Source organism: Pogoniulus pusillus, chromosome 12, assembly GCF_015220805.1.
Source record: "Pogoniulus pusillus isolate bPogPus1 chromosome 12, bPogPus1.pri, whole genome shotgun sequence".
In the NCBI taxonomy this organism is placed as follows: domain Eukaryota; kingdom Metazoa; phylum Chordata; class Aves; order Piciformes; family Lybiidae; genus Pogoniulus; species Pogoniulus pusillus.
Genome location: NC_087275.1, coordinates 22,659,938 through 22,675,123, shown reverse-complemented (window position 1 = coordinate 22,675,123; position 15,186 = coordinate 22,659,938). Strand labels below are relative to the sequence as shown.

The 15,186-nt window shown below is 39.2% G+C and overlaps 1 protein-coding gene across 2 annotated transcripts in view; it reads right to left on the bottom strand.

The window, feature by feature from the left end:
• EFHC2 (EF-hand domain containing 2) overlaps nt 1-15,186 on the bottom strand; it is a 64,142-nt gene that overhangs the window by 35,155 nt on the left and 13,801 nt on the right. The window contains exons 3-5 of one of the 2 annotated variants that reach the window (XM_064151876.1): nt 14,412-14,562; nt 5,364-5,587; nt 1,920-2,171 (exon numbers count right to left, since the gene is read on the bottom strand). In XM_064151876.1, the coding sequence (XP_064007946.1) occupies nt 1,920-2,171; nt 5,364-5,587; nt 14,412-14,562 (627 nt within the window). The remainder of the gene's footprint in view (nt 1-1,919; nt 2,172-5,363; nt 5,588-14,411; nt 14,563-15,186) is intronic. The other variant, XM_064151877.1, reaches the window with a different exon arrangement.

The following is a 15,186-nucleotide window of genomic DNA, read 5'->3' as shown; positions in this document are numbered from 1 at the left end:
TACTGTGTGTCCAAAAGTCTCTTTTCTCGTGGAAGCAAACAGAAGGGAAAGGTTAGCACACTCAAAGTAGAACACCGTTCTCAACATCTGCTCTAAAGGCTATTCTTTTGATTGGTAATAATTATAAAGACACCACAGAGGGTTGGTCCCCCTGGACTAACTACAACACAAATACAGTGGATTCAAGTGAGTATGATTCTATTGGCAAAAACAAAAAAAAGTTAGTGTTTCTGTTTCTATTGTGAGTTTCAAAATTATAATAGTAATTTATCCCAGCAATATCAAACCTAATAAACAAACACATTATTTTCTTAATTATGAGAAAACTGCTGATGCACAGCAGATAAACTGGGTTATTTAATCTTACCACCTTCCCTGACATCCCAGCTTTCAACTGATCTCTGTTGTTTTTAAGATTTCTGTTGAACACTGAGGAAGAGGCCAGCCTTTGAAATTCGCAACATGCACTTTAATGCTAGAAGGAGTCTGACAACATAAAGCCACTGCTAAATCAGCATGCCAGAGCATAGGATGGACAAGGTGAGAAAACTGCAGCATTTTGCTGTTAGGGCTTTACTACAAAATCTCATGTATATCTTTGGCATCCCATTACCAGTATGAGAAGGAGGAAAAAGATTCCTCAAATGTGAGTTGACATTATTCTATCACCAGGATCTGTCTGGAGTGATATATAAGTGTATCCAGTTTGTTAACTTTATAAGCGTAGCAGGTTACAGAGGGATGAAATTCCTTGAGGATTTCTCTGAGAGAAACCTTTTCAAATAAGCACCTGATTAATGTCTGACAAAGCTTATTCATGGATTCCTATTGATTTTAATTAGCTCTGCATAAGGTCTCAAATTTAGGAGCTCAGTTTTAAGAAATCACTCTAAACCTGCTATGAGGAAGTAATGACATGGAATACTAAAACAGGACTATTCCAAAGGTTCTACATATAAGTCATATGGATCAAATCTGGATTCAACTCAGTTTTACATTAGTTCATCTATCAATATTAATTAATTTTATGGACTTTTATTACCTCAGACCTTTACAAATACATTTATCTTAATACTGGATAATAATTCTCCCTTAATAAGGGAGAAATCATAGGATATCTTTCTGCCTAAATTCTCCTTCTTTTTAATTTAAGCATGACAAGCCTAAAGTTACTTTTCCCCATCACTTAAATGAGCAAAACAAGTCATGCAATTATTATAGAATACAGCCAGCTGGAAGAGACCTCAAAGATCGTCCAGTCCAACTCTCAACCCAACGCTAAACCAAGTCCCTGAGCACCACTCCCACATGCTGCTTAAACACCTCCTGGGATGGTGACTCCACCACTGCCCTGGGCAAACCATTCCAATATTTGAGAGCCCTCTCTGTGAAGAAATATTTCTTAATCTCCAGCCTGAACCTTCCCTGGCACAGCTTGAAACCATTTCCTGTAGTCCTGTTGCTTGCCGCAAAGGAGAAGAGGCTGCCTCCTTACTCCAACGTCCCTTCAGGTGGTTGTAGAGAGTGATGAGGTATCCCCTCAGTCTCCTCCTTTCCAGACTGAAAAACCTCATCTCCTTTAGATGCTCCTCATAAGCCATGTGCTCCAGGCCCTTCAGAAGCCTCATTGCCTTTCTCTGGACATGCTCCAGGCACCTCAATGTCCTTTTTGTAGTGTGTGGTCCAGAACTGAAGACAATATTTAAGACGTGGCTACACCAGTGCTGAGTACAGGGAGATAATCAATTCCCTGCTCCTGCTGACCACTGTGTTTCTAATACAAGCCAGGATGCTTACTCTGAAAATGCCTTTAAAATACCATTACAATTCTAATACAGGATTTTATTATTTTAAAAAGACATTAAATATATCTTAATTGGAGAAAGAACTTGAAATAAATTGAAATTTTCATTCCTCACCTTCGGAAGTTTATCTCTTCGGAGGAAAAGTGGAACTGCATCGCGACCTGCGTTTGCTGGTGTAATTTCTTTTATATCAATAGTATCATCAGACAAATAATAGTGCAGAACAAGTTCCCGTGGGCCATCACACACAGACTCTGGGTCATTCCACACGCAGTAAAAACGTAAAACGTGCCTATCATGCTCCAGAAATTGTTTCAAAGTGTCAAAGCGCTCATAAGGGCGCAACGGCTTCATACTATCCAGAATCTGCAGATAAAGAAGAAATGAAGAGAAACACCTTTTTAATTATTTGTTCTGAAAAACAGGATACCAAATTACAGGATACCATCTAATCTTAGAATGTGCTTTTAGGATTTTCAAGTAACACCACACAATTACAATACATGAAACACTATTTATACCATTACCAAGGAAATATTTACAGGGTTGCTGTGCTCTCAAAAATATATAAAAACTATTCTGGATTGGGTTTGATCTTTTGTTTTTCTTTCAATAAGGTCTTTCAGATCAGAGAATTGTTAAATTATTTATAGTACAGCTTACATTTTCAACAAATTGCCTGTGGTAATCAGATGACTGTAATTCCAAATAGCATCACCCTTCCTGATTTATTTCCTTAAAGAAATATTTTTTATAGATTGTGTCATATAAGGAAATAGTTCTTTATTTTTCCTCTGATGTATTCCTTCTTTTACCTTTAAAACATAGTTTATTAACTTTGGATTCACGTCACTTGGCAAGTACTGAGTAGGTACATTCTCCTTTCAATATGCACCCATAAGTCTGAGAAGGAACAGCAAATTTCCAACTAAAGATATATTGCAGTCAACGTGATCTACAACAAGATGCTATCTACAGTCATGACTGCTGCAGAACCAGTAGTGCTGCATTAAATCAGATCCCACAATGATGTGATCTACTCCAAGGACTGTATGTGCACACTGTTAGTTACAGTCACATACAGAAATACTGACCTGAACAGGCAATTTTTCCTAAGTCAAAACCCATCATGTCAAAGAGAGTTAAAAGGGGTGAGATAGTCTTTCTAATCTACAAAATTCTGCAAAAATGCTTCCAAAGAAGAACAGTGACAGGCATCAATGTGACAATGTAAGCTGAACTGAAGAGAATGAACTGATAACTACAGGCGGTTTTATATCATTGTCTAAATTTGTATTTATTCACTGATACATATTTTGACCTTAAAAATCTGATAGGGAGAAGGCCCATTCTGTCAGAGTATCAAATCTTCAAGTAATGAGAGCAGAACAAGTTTTGCCTGCCAGTATCTCTACTGACTGATCTGCAGCTGCCTTTTCCATTTCAGGCGTCATAATGTTCATATGCTACAACCTAGGTATTTATAATCCCTGTACCATATTTCCTCCTTTCTGATTCTTGAAGATGTAATAAACAACCAAATACAGCCACTGAGCCAGCCAGACAACATCATCATCCATGGGATAACATCTTCAACAACACGGAAATGTGAATCTAAGGGGGCTGCTACATTTTCATTGATCTCATCTTCAATTACGTTGTATTACTCGCTTTTCTTTGTACCTTCATTTTCTGACCATCTGTTAGGAGTCTGGTGCAAATTGATGTAATTTTGCTCAAAGCAATCCAGAGCATACTACCCTTAATAAATAAAATTAAAATTACCTTATGCAAAGTAGTCACAGGAAAGTGAGAGCATAAAGCAGCCAGACTTTGCAAGATAACTTGCCTGTAATTTCTCAAGAGCTGAGAATATTAAGAAGTAGATTCCAGTAATTTTTTGTCTTTTGATGCTCTCATTTCTCAGACATTTCTCCCTATTCCATTCTCTATAAGCATACAAGTGCACAATACTTGAATATCCTGCACACTTTTTTTACAAACAAAAAATCTAAGCAGGTTATGCAGCATCACGTATAATAACAGAATCTTAGAGGTTGTAAGGGACCTCCAGAGATCAGAGTCCAACCTCTCTGCCAAAGCAAGATCCCCTAGGGTAGTCTGCATGGGAATGCATCCAGGCAGCTTTTGAACATCTCCGGAGAAGGAGACCACAATCCCTCTGGGCAGCCTGCTCCAGCATCCTGTCACCCTCACTGTAAAGAAGTTTCTCCTCACAGTGTGGTGAAACCTTCTATATTCCAATTTGTAGCTATTGCTCTTTGTCTTATTGCTGATGAGCACCGAAAAGAGATTGGCCCCATGCACTTGACACCCACCCCTCAGATATTTGTATACATGGATAAGATCTCTCAGTCTTCTTTAATGTTGACACAGTCTGACAATATCAAGACAGCTCAGTGTATGTTACCTGCAAGTTCTGAAACAGGGAAAATCAACCCATGGCCAGCCTGAATCGCCAGCACACAGAACCAAGAGATCTATTACAAATACTACCTTTCACTGCAGGGCTGCGAAAAGCCTGAAAGCATGAATTAAGTGAAACCAACGTCGTGGCCTGACAGTGGCTCAGAGACATGCAAGCTGTCCTACACATCTCAGTCACGACTGCCTTCCGTCTTTGCTGCTGAGAGCCACAGGAGTTTCCTCAGTAGGAGGATTAAGCTGAATGCCACAGATAGATGGAGTATTTGTTGCACTCAGAGTACTAGACTAGATCTATCACAACAGGCTGTATATCATGGGCCAACAGACCTAACAAAGACAGGTCAAAAGAAAAATACAGTGGATCTGCACTCATATTAATCAAAAAAACAGAACTATTCCCTACAGAAAGCATCACTCCCACTACTGTTCCAAGAGAAAAAACCTCAGGTCCTGCAGAGGGGAATCTACAAAGCATCAAGGAGCTGTGAGTGCAATTTCTGAAGGAGGTGTGTGTGTTCACATACACCCATGAAAGAGGGAAGTGCCTTCAAATAAAACTTTCCAAGTCTTAAAAATGCAGAGTGCTGGGTTCTGCACGACAGAAGAATTTGTTTTACACATGCAAAGAACTGTTAATAATATGAAGGGTAAAGATGAAAGATGGTGTATGAATAGACCAAGTGAGTCTGCAGGAAGCCGTGGATGTGCTTGAATCACAATGACAATTAGATCTTCCTTTAAACACTTTTAAAGTGTTAATTATAATTGAATTAGCTCAAGGAAAATCAAAAGAGGAAGACATAATAGGGCATTTGTTTTCTTTTCAGTGCAACATTGAAAGACTTATTTTTACCAATTAATTTTGTTCTGTTTAAAAAAAACGAAGAGTGTGAACACCTCAGGAGAAAACCAGTTCTATCTGAGATTTTGCTATGTAAGTACAATGAGCCATATAATAACATTTTTAAAGTAAGTATTCTCTTAGGATTTATGATGTTGAAATAGGTAGTTTCTGTTTGCTGCTAGAGAAATATTTTATAGAATGCATATTCCTACCAGCAATGGCACTTCTATTAATATCAAGTTTTCACTGTTACTGCCTTATCTGACCTTCTGCCGCTCTTTGGTGTACGGGTCATCAGGACGACCTGCAGGAGGATTTAATCTAATTCCCATCTTCCTCAGGAATGTTTTTGTGAACTGGTCACAATCTATAATCTTATATTTTCGGGCATAAAGGATTATATCTATGTTGATATTGAAATGTTCTATATTATAGAACTGATCTTCCCGAGGAGGTGGAAGTGGAATCCGATGCCGTCGAACAATAGGTCCTGTGAGAGAAGTAGAATAAATTAATAAATACCCATGTCTCAAAGGAACACTTCACAGAATTCCTTATTTTCCATGCTGACATGACCAAAACAGATTAAGCTGTATGGGACAAACAAAATTATCCTACATTTTGACAAAGAATTATTAGGTTAAGATGACAGTTTTTATTAACAACAATATACTGATTATATTCTGGAACCTCAAGTTCAGCTATCTGTCTGAAGTTAATACAGAAAACAATCACCTTCTGGAGTGAAGAGGAAACCACTGGAATAAATTCTCATTTATTCTTGCAAATGTAACATGTTCATATTTTTTTCACAGCATTTTTTCTCATTATGAAAAGAGATGTCTTTTTTCACTTCATTTTTTAAAGCAACAGTTGTCTCCGTTACTCATTAGTATCCTTTTTTTCTTTCAAAATAGAAAACACACAAGAGTTGTGCAAAACACAGGTGGTGAAAGTGTGTGGGAGGGACAAGATTTGCCTGTACTCTCTGAAGGGTGAGGACAGATATATGTAACTGAAGTTAGAGGAAAAAAATGCCCTGCCAAGGGAAAAAGTGTGCCTTGGCAAGCATGAAGCAAACAGTGAAGAGCTGGGCTGATTTCTGGGTTGCAGTAAAGAATACATCTCAAAAATACGGAGCCAGAAACTCAACCCTGAGACTCAGAGCAACATGGAAAAAGAAAGGAAGGGATGGGTCAGGAAAATAAAAAAGGAGAGACATTTTAACTTTGTTAAAGTAAGTACACACTTAAATGTCTTTAAACAAAGTACTGATATTCTGGGACTACTGTAATTTATTTACATTTACCACGTTAAAAAGATAAAGAATCTGCTATTGGTCTATCAGATAAAAGCTCACAAATACATTGATGAATTGAGTAATGCATCAAAAGCACCCACTGCTGACAATTAAGAGAGTGAGACATCTCTCATGTTAGCGAAAATTGAGAGAATGGGTTTGTTCATCCTGAAGCTCAGTGTGGGGATGTGTTCCAGTGAGTTCTTCGGGACCAGGGAACTCTCTCACGTGGGTACCCCCCTCTGGGTGGAGCTTCAATATTTTATTATAGCTTAAACACTAAAACCATAATGAGAAAGGTATACTGGAAACCACAATATCTATGGCTCACATGCTACAGCCATAGGGAGAAACTACAGTGCTGAATAAGACATGACAAACGATCCCAAGTAGCTCTATCACTCAAAGGGCAGGCTACAATGGAGCAAGGCTGGAGGTGGGTAGATTCAAGACTGGACATGAGGAGGAAGTTGTTCAGCATGAGAGTGGTGAGACCCTGGAATGGGTTGCCCAGGGAGGTGGTTGAGCCCCATCCCTGGAGAAGTTTAAGGCCAGGCTCGATAAGGTTCTGGACAGCCTGATCAAGGGTAAGGTGTCCCTGCTCATGGCAGGGGCATTGGAACTACATGTTCCTTGTGGTCCCTTCCAACCCTGACTGATTCTATGATTCTATACTCACCCTATCCCACTGGCCAATAGAGCTCCTGAGATGCATAGACAGCAGAGCTGCTTAGCTGCCATCTCAGAAGGTAGGCGTCCCCACTGGGAACCATACCACCATGGTGGTAAGGCTGGTGCCACTCCAGCTCGCCTACCCTTGCTCTCAGTTTTTATGTGTTCAGAATTCTGTGACATGTATCCAGTGCATCCCAGAATTCTGAACCAAGGAGAACCAAAATCCTCCTTTATTTTGGAATCTATCACATACCGCCTTTCCCTACTGCTCATGCACATACCTGCAAGCTCTGTTTCCCTGGATCTTATCTCTAGCAACCTAGTGATTATCAGCTTGTTGTAACTTCTGATCAAACACAAACCAGCTCTCCTCTCTTACAGGAGGAAACTTATCAATTGTTACAAATACCTGATGGTAGGGAATGAAGGTGAAATGAGCCAGGCTCATTTCTGTGGTGCCCACTGACTAGGCAAGGGGCAATGGGCACAAATTAGAAGACAAAAAATTCCATCTGAACACAAGAAAATACATTTTTGACCGTGATGGTGATTGAACACTGGTAAAGGCTGCCCAAAAAAGTTGTGAAGTCTCCATTCTTGGAGATACTTGAAAGCAAACTGGAGATGTACCTAGGCCTCTGGCTCTAACTGATCCTGCCCAGAACAGGAGGGTTGGACTAATCAATCTTAAGATATCACTTCCAACCTCAATGATTTTGTGACGCTACAAGTATTATAGAAACAACATATAGGTAGGTTAAACACATATGAAATGCATACATTAAAGAGAGCTGTACAGCTGCACGTATGACAAGCTAAGATTTATTCCAAGTGAAGCTGGAGAGTTCACAAAGAACAGCAGATCAACATAGCTGGGACTAAACTGCAGGGGGTGGGGGTGGGGGGTGTTATTATGAGAGAACAAAAAGGACAACAGTGAAAGTTTTGCCACATCAATACCTCAATGCAGGTGTATGAAAACACCCTGCAGAGAATAAAAAGATGGTCCATTGTTCAACCTCAGGCTCTTTGCTATGCTTTACCAACCCAGACACCTCTGTAATATTAGGGTTATAATGTGGATGCCCACTGCTAAGATCAGACAGCAACCACCTATCCATATTATTATAATAATTCCTTATCCCTACAGGTTCCCAACAACTTTGAATTACAGTAATTATAAAAGGTGCAACTTTAAGACAACTACAGTAAACATACAAAAATTCCCAATCTAAAAATAGTTTCAGTACTAACCTACTACTACTATAAAATTTTATTAGACACAATTATCTAAAAGGTCTGTCTCATTATCTCTCTCTGCAAAACTGGGTATCTTTCCAGTGCCCTTCAGCTGTGCATCTGGTGGTGCTTCCCACAGAGTCCTGTTTGATGATTTTCCAGCATTGCTGTTTTGTTTTAGAGGTAGCTGGGAGTAGAAGAGGGCCTTGGAAGACAGGAGATAAACAAAGGCAGAGGAGGAGGGAGAAAGGAATTGCTGTGGGGTTTTATCTGGTGTTTGAAGGGCCTTATTTCTAGGTTAATCAATGGAAATTCTTTATTGTTTGCTTTATTTCCCTGAGGACTAATCTGTATGAAATACCTTCCACTGCTACATTGTCAGAGTTAGTTGTTAAGTTATAGTTCCTACAATGAAAACGCACTCTTAATTTTTCAGGGGAATAAATCAACAAAGCAGATTTATTTTATGTTCTCATTTAAATAATTATTTAAGACCCATTCACACTCTGATGTTTCTCCTGTACCAAATTGAATATTCTGGTTACTGATATTCTGATTGTGAAATAAATGTGAACCTCTATCTGCTTAAACATACACAGATATTTAAGATGCATCTTCAAAAAAATATTAGTTAGAAAACACAAACATTTTAACATGCTGCAAAACTGAATCACATTACTATTAACAAAACCACACACTTTCAAACATGTTACCTGATTTTGGCTAATCCTTGGCTCACTCCTACAAAGATCAGCAGATCTTGTGCTGGCAGAACAGTCCTCTGCACAATGCAGAGATTCCTGTTTAATCATCACTTTGGTGAAAACATAATGGTTGACAATTTTTTAGCATTAGGTGTTTTCTGAGGGCATATTTAGCTCAGAACTGGTGAATAAGCCTTCAGCTAGTTTTTCATATCACTTTTCAAAGTGTAATACATATGCCTATTTTGTTCTGAGGGATAAGAATTTCTCCCCTAATAGAAAATGTCTTGTAGCAATCCTTTGCCTTTATTAGGTATCACTGTGCCTGATCTACACATGTAAGAGGATACATTTTATATTGTTGAATTTGAAATTTAATAAAACCTGATCAGCTGAGGTTGGAGCTCAGCATTTTTTAAATTGTCCTTGCTTCTTGAAAATAATTACATTTCTTCTTCTACAAATTTGCTAGAAGTTGTAAAAGGAGGACCTAGGCACGTGCAGCACTGAGGTTTGGATGGCTGTTCTTAATGCTTCTTCTGTCTTTTGTCAGTTGTATGAACAGGCTAACCTATTGCACCACCAAGCATTCTTTTAAATACTTGCATCTGGTCAGGCTAAAGCTCTTCTCTACTGTGCTCTTGCACAGTAGAGAGTAACATTTTTCTCTCATACTGGTGGTGGCATTGAACACTCCTGCCATAACTTGTAGCATACTTTCTTTTCTCTCAGAGATTCTGGTTATTTGGCAACAACAGCAGCAGTATAAGGAGGCTTTAATAGTATAAAATGCCTTTTGACCATGAGGTGGATCATGAAGATGGGTAGCAAATAATTTGGTCTCTACTGCTACACTGCTCTGCAGAATAAAGAATACTCTCAGCACAGCTTTCTGACTTCTTCTGTTAGCACTTGTGTGAATTAGAGAGAGAAGAGGAATGGCTTACCCCTGGATTTTGTACACTTTTAGACAGCTTGCATGGAAAGAAAGAGAAGCAACCACTGCTATTCTTGCAACACAGTTTGTCCCAATAAACAAGGGAACTTCTTACATTCACTTATTCACTCTTCTGAGAATGTAGCAAGGTCATGATTTGGCTACCATAAAGTATGGCAGAATTACAATTATTTCAAGGCCTTGGGGGAGGTGTTAAGCTCTTAGATAATCAGTTATACTGGAGGAGCTGACTTCAACTTCACTTTCCTGCTTGTGCTTTCCTCTTCAGCCAGCAGGCCTTGGGAACCCAGCCAGCAGGCAGCTCCACTCCCTTTTTCAGCTGGTTGACCTTGGGGAAGCCAGCCAGCTGCTCTACTCTGCTCTGGCTTGCAGGGCCTGGATTGCACTGGAAGCTCCAGTCCACCCCATGGGATATAAATGACCTTTTGATAAGACAGTAACAGCCAGCCACAGTCCTGTTAACTGGGAATTTGATCTACAAAACACTTGCCCTGCCGTATCTAGCCTGCCTCTCTATGGGAGAATTTCTTTTTATATGAGAAGAATAATTAGCATTCTGGATTTGGAAGAGCATAGTGGAGTTTGTTAAGCGGTGGAGTTTACTGCCCTTCTCTCCACTCTGTACTCCCTTATCTTTAGTTAGTTATTGTGAACTGTGTTTGTCCTGATATTTTTTGCTTCGATTTTGTTTTTTCAAGTTCAGGTTGGCCTCTGCATTCCTTTGTGTTTTGCACTGAATTTCTGTTTGTACAGATTACTTCTAATGCTTTCCAAAGTTCAAACTATAGCAAGGCAGTTTCCAAAATTAAATGAAGTTTACATTTAAGTTATTTAGTAGGAACCTTATCTGTCCAATTTCATGTCCAAGTACAGAAGCCAATTCCATAAAGCATATTTCCCACAGATCATTTACTTCATCACTGTGAGATTTCAATCAATGCTAAAAGCATCCTTTCTGGCCATTTTTTCCTCTGAAGCAAATTTGGTTTACTTTTGTAAAATCATAATCAAAGTTAGAAATTCTTCTAACTCCAATAGCTCTTCCTTCACCAAATTTTCCTGTAGTCTATAAGCCTATCCAAGTTCTTTTCTGCAAAGCCATATGTAATATCCATAGTGGAAAGTAAAGTAGGAAACTACTATATTTCTCTGATTCCATCATGCCCAGGGACATGCATTCAGACCATCAAGATCTCAGTTGTGGGTTCTGGCACAAGCACCAGTAATCTCATGGCCTCAAGGTCCTAACCAGCCAAGATAAGAAGACTTACCTTTGATCTACCACACCAGTTGCCTTTGATCTACCCCACCACTGCTATATCTAGTCTTCAAGAAGAGTCATGGGAACAGTCGTTTCAGCTGTCTCACTGCATCTTTTCTGCTGAGGTAAACATCCAAGCTAAGGTACCACCACCTTCTGCCTTCAACAGTTCAATTCCATTATTTCCCATCACTGGTTTTAGCTGTTTTTCCTTTACTCAACCCTTTTCCTGTGACTGCAGTATCTGGCTGTTCACATATGCTCAGCCTATCCTGCTCTCAATACACCAACACTTCTGTTTTCAACTACATTCCCATGCCTGTGCTCTTCTGTTCAGTGCAATTTCCCTTTCAACAACCCAAACTCTCTTACAGTTGAACTCTCCTCTATGAACTTCTGGCATCTTCATTAACTTGATCTTGAACCTCAATTCAATTCAGTTCCTTACTTTGGTACAACCTTGTCTGCATGATCATAGGCAAGATTTTAATTCCTTTCTGCTTCAGTTTACCAGCTTCATGATGCAATCAGTTACATTTCTGTTGTTCTTGGGCTTACAAATTCCCAGTAAGAACAGGGGATTTCAATAATGTAAGAAATATATATATATATGTAATTGTGATAAAAGAGGCAATAGGCCATTTTTAAATTGAAATCAGAGTAAGACTAGCAGTGACTATGGTTTGGGACTTTGCATATATCCAACATGGGTATTTAGTACTTTTAACATACTAACTTTGTAGTTGTTTTCCGGTTATGGAACATGAAGCCAATGCTCAAGTGAATGCGAGTGAAGAATCCTCTGACAGGTATCTCTACTACATTTCTCCCCCTACAGCATATGAATCTCTAGGATAATAAGAGTACTTGTGTAGATGCTTATCTTAACATATAGGCTTCACGTCTTCTCATCAACTGTGAATCCTAAGTGCATCCCTTTTAATCTACAATACCTCTTCCTTCCTAAACACAATAAATGCATAAAGCTTCCTTTCCAGCCCAGTTAGCAGCAATAAGTGTACATTTGAGATCCTAGAACATTTCTTTGTAATCTGTACTTTAATGTCCTGTGTATACACATTTATCCCACACAAAGTACTCTTACCAAGTTGTAGAGGCCTTCAAAACATCCTTCCATGGAAGACTGAGAGAGAACTCTTGTTTCTAATATTATTTGTTTATTTTAGATATGGTACCAAATGTGACTCCAACAACCACTAATACAAAATACAACCAAGGAAATGAGAAAATTGTAGAATTCCTGTTACCACAGGAACATGACTGCACTACCAGGAAGATCAGGCCTGAAAGCACAACTTGCACAACCCATACTACAAAGACAGTGAAAATGTCTCATTCTTATAACTTGATACAAATGAAAAAAAGTGTTAGCTCTGTTTTATCCTGCTCTAATCATAGAATCAACCAGGTTGAAAGAGACCTCCAAGATCATCTAGTCCAATCTATCACCCAGCCCTATTCAGTCAACTAGACCATGATGAGCACTAAGTGCCTCATCCAGTTGTTTTTTTTTTAACACCTCCGGGGACAGTGACTCCACCACCTCCCTGGGCAGCACAATCCAATGGCAAATCACTCTCTCTGGCAAGAACTTCCTCATAACATCCAGCCTATACCTCCCCTGGCACAACTTGAGACTGTGTCCCCTTGTTCTGTTGCTGATTGCCTGGGAGAAGAGACCAACTCCCACCTGGCTACAGCCTCCCTTCAGGTAGTTGTAGACAGCAATGACAACACCCATGAGCCTCCCCTTCTCCAGGCTAAACAACCCAGCTCCCTCAGCTTCTCCTCACAGGACTTGTGTTCCAGGCCTCTCACCTGGCTTTCACCTTCTCCCTCATAGATGTCACTCTGCCTCTTAAGTTAGATGTATTTCCTTTGTTCTAAGACCCAAAATCCAGAAACAGTTTCTCCCACCCATGTGACACACAAGTCAAGGAAAACTTAAACCTGATGGTGTCTCCTGGCTCACAATTATGAGTGCGAAGAGTGGATAAGTAGTTTGTACATTCCCAAAAAAAGCAGCTTCAACATTGTTTTCTTCAGTTCTTGGAAAAGCAGCTGCCCAGGTAGAAGTTGAATGAGTTTTCTCTGAATTCCATATCAGCTCCCGCTAAACAGCCAACAAGAATTCTGGCAAGAACTACTGACATGGGGACAGCAGAACCTGAAGTACTGGTTTAAGAAAACATTCATAGGTAGTTTTATCCCAGGTAAAACAGCAATGATCCACCTTTAAATATTATCCTACTCTGTAGACTGAGAAAATACCAGCATCTGCTCATCTTAAAAAAGAATGCAGTGGTTAAATGGTTAATTTCTTTTTGAAAATTGCTGTATTAAGATCCACTAGAATGCACAAAATATCTGTGAGGATGGGGAGGTGCCATAATCCCAAGATACTCATCCCAGGACATGATGCTTAGCTGGACTATATCCCTTGAAAATGTTTTTAATTCTGGCAGTGGCCCATAAACGCCAAGAAGCAGCAGCTGTGTTCCCCTTCTGCAACAGGATGTTGACTGCTAGATCTCATTTTCTTAAAGTAAACCAAGTCCATTAATACTCCAGTAAATCAGCTCAGTAAACCTTTATCCAAAAGTCCTCAGGCTGGCCCAACTGCAATGATGTGACAGTGAGGCAAAGCAGCTTCTTAACTTAGAGGGGCATCTAAGAAAAATTACTGTGCCAGGGGCACTTTAATCATAGAAGAACTAACAGCCAGAGGCACAAAAGGCACTTTCCTTCAATAATGGCAGAGCTACTGCAGCAGCAACAAATACGGAGCTGCCAGTAGAGAACTGTCAGTGCCAAGATGGGAGGAGACAGGCTCAGGAATACAGATCTAGAACACAAACTGCTATGCAGAAGTGACACAACATTGAGAAAATACCTAGTATCATACGATTTCAAACTGTATTAGAGACATAATTGTATGTGTAAGGGAGGGGATTTTGCCTTACAAAACTTAGATCTTCAGGAACTAAGACAATAACGAAGTTCTCATTATGTTCTGTAATGAGAAAAGGCAATTGTAGCTGCTCATTTACATCCCATTTTAACTGCAAGAAGACACATTATGTATCCTTTGGAAAGGACCAAGACTGTACTAAGGAAAGATACAGAAAGCAAAAAAAAAGTGCTATAAGAAAATACCTTGAGTTATGCCACTATTTTTCACTTGAGGTTCAATCACTTGAATTGTATCATCTTCAAGGTAGAAGTATATTTTACAATGTCTGATTCTATATAGCTCTTGATTTTTGTCAGGCACTTCTTCCTCAAAATATGCATCAAAAGACAATACCTATTAAAAACAATAAATAAGTATAAGGCAGCAAAATCTCCAATGCTCTTGAAAAATATGTCAAAAATAAACTTCTAAAGAATATAAGTAACTAAACGTATGGATCTCATGAGGTAGATTTATTTCTCAGAAATATAAGAACAGAAATCCATATTAAATCACAGCAATTTAAAAGGTTTTGCATGACATTTTTATTGTCAAAACATCTAAGGAGAAGTGGAACTCTAAAGTAAAGAAATAAATCAAATATAAAACTATCAGTGGACTCCTTGGACCTTCTTCTGAACAAAGCACTTTTGATAACTCAATGAGCAACCCAGGTCCTGAAGCAAATTTTAGATTCCTGTTCAATGAATTGCTGGAAAATAAAGTCCATTATGACAGTAGTGGCTTTACCACTGAGGTAAGTGGAAAGAAGCATTCTTTTTAAGCAGATCTTGCAAGCTGTCTGATGAATGGTACTGCAGAGTACATTTTTCAGGGGTCATTGAAAGCTGTGCAATGTTGGCATTTCAGAACCTACCTGGTTCTGCAATTCAGTGAGTGGGAAAATCTCAAGGAGCACACCAAGTGGGCTTCACAGTCTCTTGCAAGAGCAATAATGCAAGATAAAAACCCCTCATA